The sequence below is a fragment of the Ranitomeya variabilis genome, chromosome 4 (assembly GCF_051348905.1).
Source record: "Ranitomeya variabilis isolate aRanVar5 chromosome 4, aRanVar5.hap1, whole genome shotgun sequence".
In the NCBI taxonomy this organism is placed as follows: Eukaryota; Metazoa; Chordata; class Amphibia; order Anura; family Dendrobatidae; genus Ranitomeya; species Ranitomeya variabilis.
In genome coordinates, this window is record NC_135235.1 from 10,223,392 (window position 1) to 10,242,505 (window position 19,114).

At 46.9% G+C, this 19,114-nt stretch overlaps 1 protein-coding gene across 3 annotated transcripts in view; it reads right to left on the minus strand.

Moving 5' to 3' along the window:
- The window catches only part of ATRNL1 (attractin like 1), a 767,569-nt gene extending 750,849 nt beyond the window's left edge, over positions 1-16,720 (minus strand). For 2 of the 3 annotated variants that reach the window (XM_077257919.1, XM_077257920.1), the window contains exon 1: positions 15,490-15,866. In XM_077257919.1, coding sequence (XP_077114034.1) covers positions 15,490-15,722 — 233 coding nt within the window. In that variant the 5' untranslated portion in view covers positions 15,723-15,866. Of the gene's footprint in view, positions 1-15,489 lie in introns of all 3 variants that reach the window. The other variant, XR_013214392.1, reaches the window with a different exon arrangement.
- Between the last annotated feature and the right edge of the window lie 2,394 nt (positions 16,721-19,114).

Here is a 19,114-nt window from a genome sequence, read left to right on the forward strand (position 1 = left end):
TCACTAAGAAGTTCTGCAGCTTCCTGATAGACTTTAGGGAGATTTACTTCTCACAGCTGAGGCTTTGTTACAATTGTTTCCAGACCAGACAATTCTCTGTGTGACATCCAACTGGGTCTCCAGACTGATACTTTGTAACGAGCTATCAGGACAGGAGATGGGTGATGTGTTTAGTGTGTGTGTAGGACAGGTGTATTATAGAGGGAGGGGGTGCTCGTTGTGGGGGCATTCTACCCCATATACACCATTAGGCCGGCGTCACACTGGCGAGTTTTACGGACGTAAGAGCGCAGAAACTACGTCCGTAAAACTCGCATTACATACGGCACAATTATTCTCAATGGGGCTGCTCCTATCAGCCGTATATTACGGATCCGTAATATACGGCTTTCTACGGCCGTACAAAATCGCAGCATGCTGCGTTTGTCAGCGTATTGCGCAAAAAAATCGCCAATGAAAGTCTATGGGGGCGAGAAAAATACGGATTCCACACGGACCAGCAGTGTGACTTGCGAGAAATACGCAGCGGTGTTAGTGAAAAGTCGGTAATTCAATTGCCGGCTTCTCATTTTTCCTTCCTAAACCCGACATGATATGAGACATGATTACATACAGTAAACCATCTCATATCCCCATTTTTTTTGCATATTCCACACTAATAATGTTAGTAGTGTGTATGTGCAAAATTTCAGCGCTGTAGCTGCTAAAATAAAGGGTTAAATGGCGGAAAAAATTGGCGTGGACTCCCGCGCAATTTTCTCCGCCAGAATGGTAAAGCCAGTGACTGAGGGCAGATATTAATAGCCTAGAGAGGGTCCATGGTTATTGGCCCCCCCTGGCTACAAACATCTGCCCCCAGCCACCCCAGAAAAGGCACATCTGGAAGATGCGCCTATTCTGGCACTTGGCCACTCTCTTCCCACTCCCTGTAGCGGTGGGATATGGGGTAATGAAGGGTTAATGCCACCTTGCTATTGGAAGGTGACATTAAGCCAGATTAATAATGGAGAGGCGTCAATTATGTCACCTATCCATTATTAATCCAATTGTAGGAAAGGGTTAAAAAACACACACACACATGATTAAAAAGGATTTTAATGAAATAAACACAGCGGTTGTTTTAATAATTTATTGTTCTCTCAATCCATTTCCAGGCCCTCGCTTGGCAAAATAATAAACGCACAAGATACATACCCTCAGCTGAACCGTCACGTCCCACGAGGTAATCCATCTGAAGGGGTTAAAATAATTTACAAGCAGGAGCCCTGCTAATGCAGCTGTGCTCGTGCTTGTAATTCCCCGGCGAATGAATGAAATGTAGGTCATTGACCTACATTTCCTTCAGTCGCGGTGATGCGCCCCCTGGTGGATGTCCTCATATGACCTGGAGCGTGGGAAAAAGTTCCCAGGCTGCAGTTCATGAGAACATCCAGCAGGGGCGCATCACCGCGACTCAATGTAAGTACAGATCCAGCTTTCCTTTCAGCACCCGGGGATTACAGGCACGAGCGAGTGGTTTATCGCAGCTGGTGCCTGTAATATTAGTTAACCCCTTCAGATGGATTACCTCGTGGGACGTGACGGTTCAGCTGAGGGTATGTATCTTGTGCGTTTATTATTTTGCCAAGCGAGGGTGTTGCTGATGGATTGAGAGAGCAATAAAATATTAAAACAACCGCTGTGTTTATTTCATTAAAATACTTTTTAATAATGTGTGTGTGTTTTTTAACCCTTTCATACAATTGGATTAATAATGGATAGGTGTCATAATTGACGCCTCTCCATTATTAATCTGGCTTAATGTCACCTTACAATAGCAAGGTGGCATTAACCCTTCATTACCCCATATCCCACCGCTACAGGGAGTGGGAAGAGAGTGGCCAAGTGCCAGAATTGGCGCATCTTCCAGATGTGCCTTTTCTGGGGTGGCTGGGGGCAGATGTTTTTAGCCACGGGGGGGGGCCAATAACCATGGACCCTCTCTAGGCTATTAATATCTGCCCTCAGTCACTGGCTTTACCATTCTGGCGGAGAAAATTGCGCGGGAGCCCACGCCAATTTTTTCCGCCATTTAACCCTTTATTAGCAGCTACAGTGCCCAAATTTTGCACATACACACTACTAACATTAGTAGTGTGGAATATGCAAAAAAAAAAGGGGATATGAGATGGTTTACTGTATGTAATCATGTGTCATATCCTGTCGGGTTTGTGCAGGAGAAATGAGAAGCCGGCAATTGAATTACCGGCTGTTCACAGATATCGCGCTGAATGAAATCTAAATACAGAATATATATATATGTGTCTCAATGACATATATATATATATACTGTATATGTGTTTTACCGAACATTTGAGCACATAAATCCATTAGATGTCGGTTTTACAAGCCTGCGAGAAAATCTCGCAGTACGGATGCCATACGGATTACATACGGAGGATGCCATGCGCAAAATACGCTGACACACCCTGACTACGGATCACTATTTTGGGAACATTTCTCCGTATTACGGCCGTAGTACGGACGTATAATACGTGGCGTATTGTCTTACGCCAAGTGTGACGCCGGCCTTAGTCAGATGTGGACACTGCGTCCTATCTGTATACTGCTATGATGAGCGGCCTACATATAACACAGCACCTACAGGCTCCTCCGGGGCCTCCTGTACCTGGTGTCAGTATTCACTGCAGTGCTGCCATTCTACTCATATCTGAATGTTTAGTATGAACGGAACGTGCCCCACATAGGCGAGAACCACAAAGCAGGGAAGTGTGGGAGGCCGCAGTGACCAGAACAGCATGAATCCTCTAAGACGCGATAAGATGAAGAGAAAAAATGAAGCAGCACAACATGCAAAAAACTCAGGGTGCAAGTGTCCTGGACTAACAATCCTCCAATCCACCAGATACGTAAAGATAAGAGGAGGCAGCTCTATAGTATTAGGCAAAAAGTGTGGACTTTATTAGCCACATGGACTGACTATAGATAGATAGATAGATAGATAGATAGATAGATAGATAGATAGATAGATAGATAGATAGATAGATAGATAGACTATCGCAAAAAAGGAACAGCACAACTCTTTACTTCTCTTCGGGTGCAAGGCCCCCAGGTGATCCGTCTAATGATTACACCAATATACAAGTATTCAAAAAAAGAGGCAGCACTCCATTTCTTCTGTGAAAGCGTGGAAGATTTAATCAACCCACATGTCTGGGCGACGTTTCGGCTCCATATGAGCCTTTCTCAAGCCTTGACAATGGATGACGTTCCAACCCGACGCGCGTTTCGGCTGTAGCCTTCGTCTTCCTTTCCTGCGGTATGTTTCATTATATATAGCATTGCGGTCCCTGACTATCTTGATGTTGGGATAAGTATTTAGTTCATTTATTTTTTGATTATGATATTTGGACACATTTATCACACTTTTTACGCGCCCCCTTTTTAGTTCCCATTGGTTGTCATTTTGTCACTTTGACTCATGATTGGTTTATGGAGGTATTTAGACCACAGCGTTTTTGTTTCTGCACCACCCCGACGAAGGCTACAGCCGAAACGCGCGTCGGGTTGGCACGCCATCCATTGTGAGGGACTGCATTACTTTTGTCAGTATACTATTGGCCACAGTTGACATACTCTTGCATTTATTCTTGCCAAGTCTGGCCCCTCCATCTGCCCTAATTGCTTTTGCACTTCATACTTTGCACTCTTTTCATACTTGGCACAGTTTGCTATTTTTAATACTATTTTTATATCACTTATTCACCACCATACATTATTGCATGTATTTTTTCCAATTTTGTTCATGCTGGTTTAAATCTTTAAATGATAAGGTGTGTCCAAACTTTTGGTCTGTACTGTAGATAGATAATAATTGATAGATAATAGATAGATAATAGATAGCAGACAGATAATAGAATATCTCCAGTGTATTGCTGTCTATGGTTGATGCAATCTGTAATCAATCCTGAAATTTCATTTACAGAATAGTGTTAGGCTATGTGTCCACGTTCAGGAAACGCAGCGTCCAGATGTTACAGCATAGTGGAGGGGATTTAATGAAATCCATCTCCACTGTGCATTAAAAAACGCATGCGTTTTTCCCGCAGAAACGCACATGCGTTGTGTTTTTTTCAGAACGCAGCATGTTGCTACAATGAGTAAAACACGCAGGAACACCGCAGGTGACCTGCCAGTGACCTCAGGTGCAGTTTTGGTCAGGATTTTACCTGCATAAAATCCTTACCAAAGCCTGAAGCAAAACTGACCGTGGACACATACCCTAAGGGTATGTCTCCACGTTCAGGATTGCATCAGGATTTGGTCAGGATTTTCCATCAGTATTTGTAAGCCAAAACCAGGAGTGGGTGATAAATGCAGAAGTGGAGCCTATGCTTCTATTATACTTTTCCTCTGATTGTTCCACTCCTGGTTTTGGCTACAAATACTGATGGAAAATCCTGACCAAATCCTGATGCAATCCTGAACGTGGACACATACCCTAAAGTGGCGTTTTGTTTTTTATTTCACCCCGGAGAGGTGTCACTAATGTCTGTTACCTGCCTGTAGTAAAATACTTGCCAGAGCCGTCTTCTTCTGTTCTCAGTCACTTCTGTTGTTTTCTGCAGTTTGTGACCTGCCGCATCGCTCCAGTGTCCTACTCACTACTCTCTGTAAGTCTATGAGAGCCACAACGAGGCCACAACGAGGCTCCCATAGACTTACACTGAGAGATTATGACCGTTACCGCTGACGTCCGATCGGTCAGGAGCAGCGGCACCGGGGGGAAGAGCAGGAGATGGCGGCTGGCAAGTATTTTACATTAGCGATATAGTCCATGAGCCGGGCCAGATATCGGTACCACCCGGAGTGACTAATTTTCTTTGGTATTTTTAGGTAGATGCATGTCTGTAGTTTATTTTTTGATATGATAGCCCTTACATATACGTAGCTTATTAACCCCTTCAGCCCTAGGCCTATTTGTACCCAAGTGCCTAAGCCAATCTGACCTGTGCCACTTCATGGGCTAATAACTTTGGAACGCTTTCACCTATCCAAGCCATTCTGAGATTGTTTTCTCGTGACATATTGTACTTCACGTCAGTGCTAAATGGGAGTCAATATATTTTACCTTTCTATATAAAAAAATGCTAAATATTCGGAAATTTTGGAAAAATCGGCAATTTTTTAACTTTGAAATTCTCTGCTTTTTACAAAAATACTGATACCCCCCATAATAGTTATTAATTTACACTCCCCACATGTTTACTTCATATTGGCATCATTTTGAAAATGAAACCTTATTGTTTTACGACGTAATAGGGCTTATAGTTTTATGCGCAATTTTTCACATTTACAGCAAAACCCACTTTTCAAAGGACCAAGTCACTTCTGAAGTCACTTTAAGGGGCTTACATAACAGAAACCACCCATAAATTACCCCATTTTGCAAACTACACCCCTCAAGCTGTTCAAAACTCATTTTTAAAAACTGTTAACCCTTTAGGTGTTCCACAGGAATTTTAGCAGAATGAAGGCGAAATTTCAAAATTTCATTTTTTTTCCAGATATTACATTGTAATCCAATTTTACCTGCAACCTAGCAAGGGTTAACGGCAAACCCAAACTTGGTTACCCTAATTCTGCAGTTTATAGAAACACCCCACATGTACTCGTAAACTAAAGTATGGGCACACAGCACAGCTCAACACGGAAGGAGCGCTATGTGGTTTTTGGGTGGCGGATTCACTGGAAGAAATCTAGGGGGCCATGTCACATTTGAAGGCTGCCTGAGGTACCCCCACAGTGGAAACCCCAAAAAGTGACCCTATTTTGGAAACTACACCCCCAAGGAATCTTTTAGGGGGTATAGTGACCACTTTGACCCAACCAGTGTTTCACAGTAGTTGGAAACACTTGGTTGAGAAAATGGAAAAAGTGCATTTTTTACATGAAGGTGTCATTTTAGGCTCATTTTTTTATTTTTAAGAGGTGTACCAGCAAAAAATGCACCCCACTATTTGTTCACCAATCTCTCCCGAACACAACAACACCCGATATGTTGTCGTACACTGCAGTATTGGGGAACGGCAGGCCTCGGAAGGGAAGGAGCGCCAAATGACTTTTGGAGTGCAAATTTTACTGGAAGAAATCTAGGGGGCTATGTCACATAGCATAAAAGAAGCATAACTCTGACAGAATTAATGCTACCGATATACAATGTTGGGCAGCGGGGAGAGCCACCCAGGATTGAGACTTCGAATGTTAACACTACCAAGGAGGTCCAGGATTCAAAAACCAAAAACCATATCTGGCTTCTGGCTAGAATGTCAGACCATGAGGATCAGACCACCAGCAGTTGGACTGGGTTCAACATAAAAATCCGCAGCGACATTGTAGTGGCCCAGGACACTGTAAGCTACCTGCCCACTATCAATGCTCCTGCAACAGCCATGTCCACTGTGAATGAAGTCTTGGAGCAAACACATGCCATCATGCAGACCCTGAAGCTTAACAGAATTGTGTGTGTGTTTGATCAAGCACTCTATGCCAAAGCTGCCGAGGTTATCTGGAAACAGGAGAAGTTCAAGAACATTATAATTAGAATGGGTGTCTTCCACACAATCTGTAATCTCCTCTCTATCATAGGGAACAGATTTCAGGATGCAGGCCTTAGAGATCTGTGTGTTGAATCCGGTGTAATCGCTGAAGGATCAGTGTCTGGAGTGATGGACGGCCGGAGGTACAACAGAGCAGTGAGACTACACAAGCTGGTCTATGAAGCACTTATGAGGCTTGCATGGAAAAACTTCCTTCCATGGCTAGAAGAAAACCATGCAAGGGACCTTCACCATCTGGATGAAACACTGAAGAACATCACAAACTTTCGCATCAGTGTGTCGCAGGGATCCTTCGAAAAGCTCTTGGATAATGAATCTTGCACACTTACCCTGAAGCTCTTTCAAGTTTATCTTGAGACCCTCAGAAATGAACAACTCTCAGCATTCTGGATGTCATACTTGGACATGGTCGAGACCATGCTGGCCCTGGTTCGAGCTTCAAGAGAAGGCAACTGGATGCTTCACCTAGGAGCAATCCGACAGATGATACCATGGTGTTTTGCCTATGACAAGGTCAACTATGCCCGATACCTAACCTATTACTATGCCACAATGTCTCGGCTGCCCATAGAACACCCAGAGGTCCATGAATACTTCATGCAAGGTGGCTTTTCGGTCCAGATCGGTAGCAAGAATCCTTTTGGACGAATTCCTGTGGACCAGACCATTGAAGAGACAATCAACAAAGACACCCAGACACCAGGGGGCACAAAAGGCTTCAGCCTCAAAGTTGGAGCTGTTTCCAGGTTCTACCTGACATCAGAGTACCGCAGTATGTACTTGAGGCAGCTGAGGGCCCTGGTAGGCCAACAATATACTGACTTCAGCCATTCAGACCTACAGGTGTCTAGGATTAGAAGAGATGAAGCCGATGTCCAATCTTTCGTTCAACTGCTGGAGACAGGTTGGGTGAACCCCTTCAACAAAGAGCATAATGGTGAACTTATCAGTTTGTCAACAGCGACTGTAGCACCACCAGATGTAGCCAAAGACCTTCAAGGGGCATACAGTATAGGAGAGGATGCATATCAAACATTCAAGGATGAGCGTTTGGGTACCGATAAGCCAACTACATTGTTTCATGACAAGATGACGAAGAACAAACTTAAAACGTTCTCTAACATCCAAATGAAGACACGCAGACAAGGTCTTGGCAAGGAGGTAATTTTGAAGGCTGACAGAAACCTATTTGGCCAGATGATACTTGTAGCTGAGAACAGAAAGCTACAAATGAGTGATGTCTTGACTCATCCCCTGGGTCCATTGCCATGGGCACTTGCCAATGGTGATGGGTCTATCCGCAAGACCAACAAGGCTGCCCTCGCAAGGGAGTTGGAGAGGAATGCTCGTCCTGCAGAAGTGATCCCCGAGCCCTCTGCAACCATCATTGATGGGATGAGCCTGGTTCAGAAACTGAAGGGAAACAATGCAACATTTGGCCAGCTAGCAGGCACAGCAATGAGTCGCGCTATCCATGAGGGTGCTAAGAGCAAGCGCATTGATATTGTCTTTGACGTCTACAAGGAGACATCCATCAAAGATACAGAAAGAGTCAACAGATATGAAGGCACAGGGATCCATTTCAAGAACATTCAACATGGGCACAACATCCAGCAGTGGAAAAAGCTTCTAAGTAGTTCCTCCAACAAGGCAAGTCTCATAAAGTTTCTGGTAGAAGAATGGAAGGCGAAACACCACAGGGAGAAGCTTGAGGAGAAGGAGCTGTATGTCACATGTGAGCAGCTCTGCTTTAAGATCACCAAAGAACAGTGGGAAGAGGCTGCTGACCTTAAGTCAAATCAAGAAGAAGCAGACACACGCCTCCTTCTCCATGCTCTTCATGCAGCAGAATCTGGTTACAAGTCGGTCATCATCACTTCGGAGGATACTGATGTCATGGTCCTGTGTCTGGGCATGTGCCACAAAATCCCATCCCACCTGTTCCAGAAATGCGGTACACAGAACCGGACAAGATTCCTGGATATCACCACTCTGAGCCGAACATTGGGAGGCAGCGTATGTGATTCATTGATTGGTATGCATGCATTTACAGGCTGTGACACCGTCAGTGCATTCGCTGGCCGTGGGAAGATGACGACACTCAAGCAGTTGAAGATGAACAAGACATACCAGGATGCCTTTCAGGAAGTTGGTCGTTCATGGGAAGTGTCTACCGAACTTTTTGAGAAGTTACAGGAAATCACCTGCCACATGTACCTGCCAACTACCCAAACAACTGAGGTAAACAGGCTCCGTTATCAGCTGTTCTGTGCCAGACGTGGAGTGGTAGAGTCAAGTCAACTCCCTCCTTGCCAGGACTGCCTTTTCATGCATGCACTGCGTGCAAACTACCAGGCTGCGATCTGGAGGAGAAGTCTGCAGAGCCAGCCATGGGTTGCAAACCCAACAGACTGCGGTTGGATGATAGATAACGACGGAAAGCTTGTTGTCAAGTGGATGCAAGGGGCACCAGCACCAGAAGCTATTATACAGCTACTGTCCTGCAAGTGTGTGCGGTCATGTGAACTTCCTCAGTGTACTTGCCTCAGCAATGGCCTGAAGTGCACAGACATGTGCAGATTACAGACATGCCAGAACAAGGGTACTGAAGACGAGCCAGTAGAACAACAGTCAGATTCAGAGTCCGATGTTGAAGATATTATGGAGTAACATATATATATATATATATATATATATATATATATATATATATATATATATATATATATATATATGCACATGACATGTTCAGTGTGTATTTACATAACTTGGATTAAATTTTGTTACAAATACTACATCTAGTCACTCCGGGTGGTACCGATATCGTCATATTTGGTTCTTGGCTCATGCTAAAATTCCTGTGGAACACCTAAAGGGTTAACAGTTTTTAAAAATGAGTTTTGAACAGCTTGAGGGGTGTAGTTTGCAAAATGGGGTAATTTATGGGTGGTTTCTGTTATGTAAGCCCCTTAAAGTGACTTCAGAAGTGACTTGGTCCTTTGAAAAGTGGGTTTTGCTGTAAATGTGAAAAATTGCGCATAAAACTATAAGCCCTATTACGTCGTAAAACAATAAGGTTTCATTTTCAAAATGATGCCAATATGAAGTAAACATGTGGGGAGTGTAAATTAATAACTATTATGGGGGGTATCAGTATTTTTGTAAAAAGCAGAGAATTTCAAAGTTAAAAAATTGCCGATTTTTCCAAAATTTCCGAATATTTAGCATTTTTTTATATAGAAAGGTAAAATATATTGACTCCCATTTAGCACTGACGTGAAGTACAATATGTCACGAGAAAACAATCTCAGAATGGCTTGGATAGGTGAAAGCGTTCCAAAGTTATTAGCCCATGAAGTGGCACAGGTCAGATTGGCTTAGGCACTTGGGTACAAATAGGCCTAGGGCTGAAGGGGTTAATAAGCTACGTATATGTAAGGGCTATCATATCAAAAAATAAACTACAGACATGCATCTACCTAAAAATACCAAAGAGAATTAGTCACTCCGCTTGGTACCGATATCGTCAAATTTGGTTCTTGGCTCATGGACTAATACCACTCCAGGGGAGAGATTAAAACACATCAGAGTGAAATGGCCATTATGTTACTGTGAACTGAGCAGAATGGCGACTGAGTGTGGGAACGGAGAGGACAGTAACTGGGGACCATTGTGATCACTGGTCTGCCATAGTCTCCTGTTATATCCGTCCTCTGGGCCATACACAGCCAGGACTCCAAACTGATACATTGTAACAAAGTGTCAGGACAAGCAGAGATCGGCTCACAGAGGAGCCGGGAAATCACAGACAGAACAAAGACTGGCAAGTACATGTGCACCATCCTGAAAATGACCATTACAGTAATGTATGAGCACAGTGACTGCACCAGCAGAATAGTGAGCGCAGCTCTGGGGTATAATACAGGAGCTAACTCAGGATCAGTAATGTAATGTGTGTACACAGTGACTGCACCAGCAGAATAGTGAGCGCAGCTCTGGAGTATATATAATACAGGAGCTAACTCAGGATCAGTAATGTAATGTGTGTACACAGTGACTGCACCAGCAGAATACTGAGTGCAGCTCTGGGGTATAATACAGGATGTAACTCAGGATCAGTAATGTAATGTATGTACACAGTGACTGCACCAGCAGAATAGTGAGTGCAGCTCTGGAGTATAATACAGGAGGTAACTCAGGATCAGTAATGTATGTACACAGTGACTGCACCAGCAGAATAGTGAGTGCAGCTCTGGGGTATAATACAGGAGGTAACTCAGGATCAGTAATGTAATGTATGTACACAGTGACTGCACCAGCAGAATAGTGAGCGCAGCTCTGGAGTATAATACAGGATGTAACTCAGGATCAGTAATGTAATGTATGTACACAGTGACTGCACCAGCAGAATAGTGAGTGCAGCTCTGGGGTATAATACAGAATGTAACTCAGGATCAGTAATATAATGTATGTACACAGTGACTGCACCAGCAGAATACTGAGTGCAGCTCTGGGGTATAATACAGGATGTAACTCAGGATCAGTAATGTAATGTATGTACACAGTGACTGCACCAGCAGAATAGTGAGTGCAGCTCTGGAGTATAATACAGGAGGTAACTCAGGATCAGTAATGTAATGTGTGTACACAGTGACTGCACCAGCAGAATAGTGAGTGCAGCTCTGGGGTATAATACAGGATGTAACTCAGGATCAGTAATGTAATGTATGTACACAGTGACTGCACCAGCAGAATAGTGAGCGCAGCTCTGGGGTATAATACAGGATGTAACTCAGGATCAGTAATGTATGTACACAGTGACTGCACCAGCAGAATAGTGAGTGCAGCTCTGGGGTATAATACAGGATGTAACTCAGGATCAGTAATGTAATGTATGTACACAGTGACTGCACCAGCAGAATAGTGAGCGCAGCTCTGGGGTATAATACAGGATGTAACTCAGGATCAGTAATGTATGTACACAGTGACTGCACCAGCAGAATAGTGAGTGCAGCTCTGGGGTATAATACAGGATGTAACTCAGGATCAGTAATGTAATGTATGTACACAGTGACTGCACCAGCAGAATAGTGAGCGCAGCTCTGGGGTATAATACAGAATGTAACTCAGGATCAGTAATGTAATGTGTTGTGAACTATACTTTTTGGCTCCCTCTTGTGGTCACTAGTGATTTGGCACTTGGATTGTCTTTTACCAGGTTGGTGCGCACCTGCTTCGTTAGGCCTGGGGTGTTGCTATTTAAACTTCCTGGATTCTCAGTCCAGTGCCTGGCATCGTTGTAATCAGTTCACTTCTGTTTGCTCCTGTCTTCAGGTCCTGGTTCTTTGCAAGATAAGCTAAGTTCTGCTTTCGTACTCTTGATCATTTGCATTGTTCATATTTTTTGTCCAGCTTGTACAATATGTGATTCCTGTTATTGCTGGAAGCTCTAGGGGGGCTGATATTCTCCCCCCACACCGTCAGTCGGTTTGGGGGTTCTTGGATATTCAGCGTGGATATTTTGCAGGGTGTTTTGCTGACCATATAAGTCTTCTTACTATATTCTGCTATTAGTCAGTGGGCCTCTCTTTGCTAAATCTAGTTCATTCTTACGTTTGTCTTTTCTTCTTACCTCACCGTTATTATTTGTTGGGGGCTTGTATTACTTTGGGGTCTTTTCTCTGGAGGCAAGAGAGGTCTTATTTTCCCTGATAAGGGTAGTTAGTTCTCCGGCTGCTGTTAGTGTTTGCGCTAGGATCAGGTATATGGCCAGCCTAGTTACCACGTCCCTATGAGCTGGTATTTATGTTTTGCAGACTTTGCTGTAATCTTTGAGGTCCCCTGCCATTGGGATCATAACAGTAATGTGTGTACACAGTGACTGCACCAGCAGAATAGTGAGTGCAGCTCTGGAGTATAATACAGGATGTAACTCAGGATCAGTAATGTAATGTATGTACACAGTGACTGCACCAGCAGAATAGTGAGCGCAGCTCTGGGGTATAATACAGAATGTAACTCAGGATCAGTAATGTAATGTGTGTACACAGTGACTGCACCAGCAGAATAGTGAGCGCAGCTCTGGGGTATAATACAGAATGTAACTCAGGATCAGTAATGTAATGTGTGTACACAGTGACTGCACCAGCAGAATAGTGAGCGCAGCTCTGGGGTATAATACAGGATGTAACTCAGGATCAGTAATGTAATGTATGTACACAGTGACTGCACCAGCAGAATAGTGAGTGCAGCTCTGGGGTATAATACAGGATGTAACTCAGGATCAGTAATGTAATGTATGTACACAGTGACTGCACCAGCAGAATAGTGAGCGCAGCTCTGGGGTATAATACAGAATGTAACTCAGGATCAGTAATGTAATGTATGTACACAGCGACTGCACCAGCAGAATAGTGAGTGCAGCTCTGGGGTATAATACAGGATGTAACTCAGGGTCAGTAATGTAATGTATGTATACAGTGACTGCACCAGCAGAATAGTGAGTGCAGCTCTGGGGTATAATACAGGAGGTAACTCAGGATCAGTAATGTAATGTATGTACACAGTGACTGCACCAGCAGAATAGTGAGTGCAGCTCTGGGGTATAATACAGGATGTAACTCAGGGTCAGTAATGTAATGTATGTATACAGTGACTGCACCAGCAGAATAGTGAGTGCAGCTCTGGGGTATAATACAGGAGGTAACTCAGGATCAGTAATGTAATGTGTGTACACAGTGACTGCACCAGCAGAATAGTGAGTGCAGCTCTGGGGTATAATACAGGAGGTAACTCAGGATCAGTAATGTATGTACACAGTGACTGCACCAGCAGAATAGTGAGTGCAGCTCTGGAGTATAATACAGGAGGTAACTCAGGATCAGTAATGTAATGTATGTACACAGTGACTGCACCAGCAGAACAGTGAGTGCAGCTCTAGAGTATAACACAGGATGTAACTCCGGATCAGTAATGTAATGTGTGTACACAGTGACCGCACCAGCAGAATAGTGAGTGCACCTCTGGGGTATAATACAGGAGGTAACTCAGGATCAGTAATGTAATGTATGTACACCGTGACTGCACCAGCAGAATAGTGAGTGCAGCTCTGGAGTATAATACAGGATGTAACTCAGGATCAGTAATGTAATGTATGTACACAGTGACTGCACCAGCAGAATAGTGAGTGCAGCTCTGGAGTATAATACAGCATGTAACTCAGGATCAGTAATGTATGTACACAGTGACTGCACCAAAAGAATAGTGAGTGCAGCTCTGGAGTATAAAACAGGATGTAACTCAGGATTAGTAATGTATTGTATGTACACAGAGACTGCACCAGCAGAATAGTGAGTGCAACTCTGGAGTATAATACAGGAGGTAACTCAGGATCAGTAATGTATGTACACCGTGACTGCACCAGCAGAATAGTGAGTGCAGCTCTGGGGTATAATACAGGATGTAACTCAGGATCAGTAATGTAATGTATGTACACAGTGACTGCACCAGCAGAATAGTGAGTGCAACTCTGGAGTATAATACAGGAGGTAACTCAGGATCAGTAATGTATGTACACCGTGACTGCACCAGCAGAATAGTGAGTGCAGCTCTGGGGTATAATACAGGATGTAACTCAGGATCAGTAATGTAATGTATGTACACAGTGACTGCACCAGCAGAATAGTGAGTGCAGCTCTGTTGTATAATACAGGATGTAACTCAGGATCAGTAATGTAATGTATGTACACAGTGACTGCACCAGCAGAACAGTGAGTGCAGCTCTGGAGTATAATACAGGATGTAACTCAGGATCAGAAATGTAATGTATGTACACAGTGACTGCACCAGCAGAATAGTGAGTGCAGCTCTGGGGTATAATACAGGATGTAACTCAGGATCAGTAATGTAATGTACACAGTGACTGCACCAGCAGAATAGTGAGTGCAGTTCTGGAGTATAATACAGGATGTAACTCAGGATCAGAAATGTAATGTATGTACACAGTGACTGCACCAGCAGAATAGTGAGAGCAGCTCTGCAGTATAATACAGGATGTAACTCAGGATCAGTAATGTAATGTATGTACACAGTGACTGCACCAGTAGAATAGTGAGTGCAGCTCTGGAGTATAATACAGGATGTAACTCAGGATCAGAAATGTAATGTATGTACACAGTGACTGCACCAGCAGAATAGTGAGAGCAGCTCTGCAGTATAATACAGGATGTAACTCAGGATCAGTAATGTAATGTATGTACACAGTGACTGCACCAGCAGAACAGTGAGTGCAGCTCTGGGGTATAATAATGGATGTAACTCAGGATCAGTAAAGTAATGTATGTACACAGTGACTGCACCAGCAGAATAGTGAGTGCAGCTCTGGTGTATAATACAGGATGTAACTCAGGATCAGTAATGTATGTACACAGTGACTGCACCAGCAGAATAGTGAGTGCAGCTCTGGGGTATAATGCAGGAGGTAACTCAGGATCAGAAATGTAATGTATGTACACAGTGACTGCACCAGCAGAATAGTGAGTGCAGCTCTGGGGTATAATAAGGATGTAACTCAGGATCAGTAATGTAATATATGTACACAGTGACTGCACCAGCAGAATAGTGAGTGCAGCTCTGGGGTATAATACAGGATGTAACTCAGGATCAGTAATGTAATGTATGTACACAGTGACTGCACCAGCAGAATTGTGAGTGCAGCTCTGGAGTATAATACAGGAGGTAATGTATGATTGTTGATGAGTAACCGCTCTATGTGTAGGTTGTACGCTATGACCGGGGTCATCGTTGGGGTCAAGATTCGGTTCGGGTTTGTAGGACATGACGAATAGTAATATATTTCGGTTGCACTTACTTGAACCTTCCCTGGCAGTGGTGGCACTGTTCTCCTACCCAGCCCGGGTCACACACGCAGGTGGAGTTGACGCAGCGTCCGGAGAAGCATGGACTCTTATCGCAGGCCCGTCCCTGGGAGCTGTGAGCAAACAGCAGCAGGTAGAAGAGTCCAGACCTCAGGAGTGAAGCCCCCGGGCAGCCTGGGCACATGATGGCAGCTTGTAGCACGGTCCGGTGAAGCATAGTGAGCATGCCAAGTCCAAGAGTTACCGCAGCCGCTGTGTCCGTGCAGCACCGTGCCCACCTGACTACCTGCAATCAGGGTGCCGCATGTATGAGTCTGCTCCGCGGTGCTGCCGTGTCGCCGGGCACCTATACACAGGTAGTGTAATAGGGCATCAGTGCAGGTATACAGCGGCGAGAGGTGTACAAAGGGCCGGATACGGTGCACACGCCGGGATGTGGTGTATACAGGCCGGGATTTGGGGTATACGGCGTAGATGTCCTCACTTGGGGCACTCGGGCTCCGGTGATGCCAGTGTGGTAGCCCGGGGTTCTGTACTAAATACGTCCATGGTGGCGGACCCGGCGTGGGGTGAGGCTGCGGGTACACAGGGTCCGGGGGGCTGCTTTCTAGACCCTGCTGTGATGTGGATGATTCCCGTTATGTCAGGATAGTGGATCCAGGTTTGGGCTCCATGTATACAGGCATCAGGGGCCGGATCTGTCCGGGATATATACTACCTCCTACAGGACCCCTCTATATCAGAAAAGTCAGCAGCCTCCTACAGGAACCCTCTATGTCACGATAGTCAGCAGCCTCCTACAGGAACCCTCTATGTCAGAAAAGTCAGCAGCCTCCTACAGGAACCCTCTATGTCACGATAGTCAGCAGCCTCCTACAGGAACCCTCTATGTCAGAAAAGTCAGCAGCCTCCTACAGGAACCCTCTATGTCACGATAGTCAGCAGCCTCCTACAGGAACCCTCTATGTCAGAAAAGTCAGCAGCCTCCTACAGGAACCCTCTATGTCACGAGAGTCAGCAGCCTCCTACAGGAACCCTCTATGTCACGAGAGTCAGCAGCCTCCTACAGGAACCCTCCATGTCAGAAAAGTCAACAGCCTCCTTCATGAACCCTCTATGTCACAACAGTCAGTAGCCTCCTACAGGAACCCTCTATGTCACGACAGTCAGCAACCTCCTGCAGGAACCATGTATGTCACGACAGCAGCCTCCTACAGGAACCCTCTATGTCAGAAAAGTCAGCAACCTCCTATAGGAAACCTCTATGTCAGGACAGTCAGCAACCTCCTACAGGAACCATGTATGTCACGACAGTCAGCAGCCTCCTATAGGAACCCTCTATGTCAGAAAAGTCAGCAACCTCCTATAGGAAACCTCTATGTCACGACAGTCAGCAACCTCCTGCAGGAACCATGTATGTCACGACAGTCAGCAGCCTCCTACAGGAACCCTCTATGTCAGGACAGTCAGCAGCCTCCCTCCATATATCCAGATCTTGGCTGTCAGGTCCGGATACAGGCTGCTCATAGGCTTCTTATATCGGGACAGTGCCCTGGCGTCTGTTATATAGACTCCGGCTATGACAGGGCCCGGCAGCAGAGGTCGGTGTCCGGGCTCCTCCGTGATCTCCAGCTGTGTCGTGATATCATCCTCCAGAGGTTGCGGTTATGTCAGGACACGGTGCAGGCTCCCGTCATGTCCTGATATCCCAGACGCTCCCGCGTCGGGCTGGTCTGTGTCGTGATAGCGGCCAATGCCCCGGATGACAGCGGAGGAGGATGCTGGGCCTGGAGGATGGCGGCCCCGGTACCGGCGGAGGATGATGAGCGGCTGAGAGGCTGCTGGTCCGGCCTCTTCCTCCGCCTCCTCCCGACACAAAGAGCCGAGGAGCATGTGCAGAGGCCGCGGGAGGAGGAGGCGGAGCAGCGCCGGGACCAGGACCGACACCACCGGGTACAGCACCGACACCACCGGGTACAGCAGCGGGAGCACAGCACCGACACCACCGGGTACAACAGCGGGAGCACCGGACTGACACCACCGGGTACAACAGCGGGAGCACCGGACTGACACCACCGGGTACAGCACCGACACCACCGGGTACAGCACCGACACCACCGGGTACAGCAGCGGGAGCACCGGACTGACACCACCGGGTACAACACCGAAACCAGCGGGTACAGCAGCGGGAGCACAGCACCGACACCACCGGGTACAACAGCGGGAGCACCGGGTACAGCAGCGGGAGCACAGCACCGACACCACCGGGTACAACAGCGGGAGCACCGGACTGACACCACCGGGTACAACAGCGGGAGCACCGGGTACAGCGCTGGGAGCACAGCACTGACACCACCGGTTACTACAGCGGGAGCACCGGACTGACACCACCGGGTACAACACCGAAACCAGCGGGTACAGCAGCGGGAGCACAGCACCGACACCACCGGGTACAGCATCGGGAGCACAGCACCGACACCACCGGGTACAGCACCAACACCACCGGGTACAGCGCTGGGAGCACAGCACCGACACCACCGGTTACAACAGCGGGAGCACCGGACTGACACCACCGGGTACAAGACCGAAACCAGCGGATACAGCAGCGGGAGCACAGCACCGACACCACCGGGTACAGCATCGGGAGCACAGCACCGACACCAGCGGGTACAGCATCGGGAGCACAGCACCGACACCACCGGGTACAGCACCGACACCACCGGGTACAGCGCTGGGAGCACAGCACCGACACCACCGGTTACAACAGAAGGGAGCACCGGACTGACACCACCGGGTACAACACCGAAACCAGCGGGTACAGCAGCGGGAGCACAGCACCGACACCACCGGGTACAGCACCGACACCATCGGGTACAACAGCGGGAGCACCGGACTGACACCACCGGGTACAACACCGAAACCAGCGGGTACAGCAGCGGGAGCACAGCACCGACACCACCGGGTACAGCGCCGACACCATCGGGTACAGCGCCGGGAGCACAGCACCGACACCACCGGGTACAACAGCGGGAGCACCGGACTGACACCACCGGGTACAACACCGAAACCAGCGGGTACAGCAGCGGGAGCACAGCACCGACACCACCGGGTACAGCACCGACACCATCGGGTACAGCGCCGGGAGCACAGCACCGACACCACCGGGTACAACAGCGGGAGCACCGGACTGACACCACCGGGTACAGCACCGACACCACCGGGTACAACACCGAAACCAGCAGGTACAGCAGCGGGAGCACAGCACCGACCCCACCGGGTACAGCATCGGGAGCACAGCACTGACACCACCGGGTACAGAAGCGGGAGCACAGCACTGACACCACCGGGTACAGCAGCGGGAGCACAGCACTGACACCAGCGGTACAGCACCAAGACCAGCGGGTACACCACCGGGTACAGCACCGACACCACCGGGTACAGCACCAAGACCACCGAGTACAGCACCGGGAGCACAGCGCTGACACCACCGGGTACAGCACCGACACCACCGGGTACAACACCAAGACCACCGGATACAGCATCGGGACCACAGCACTGACACCACATGGTACAGCACCAAGACTACCAGATACAGCATCGGGTACAGCACCAAGACCA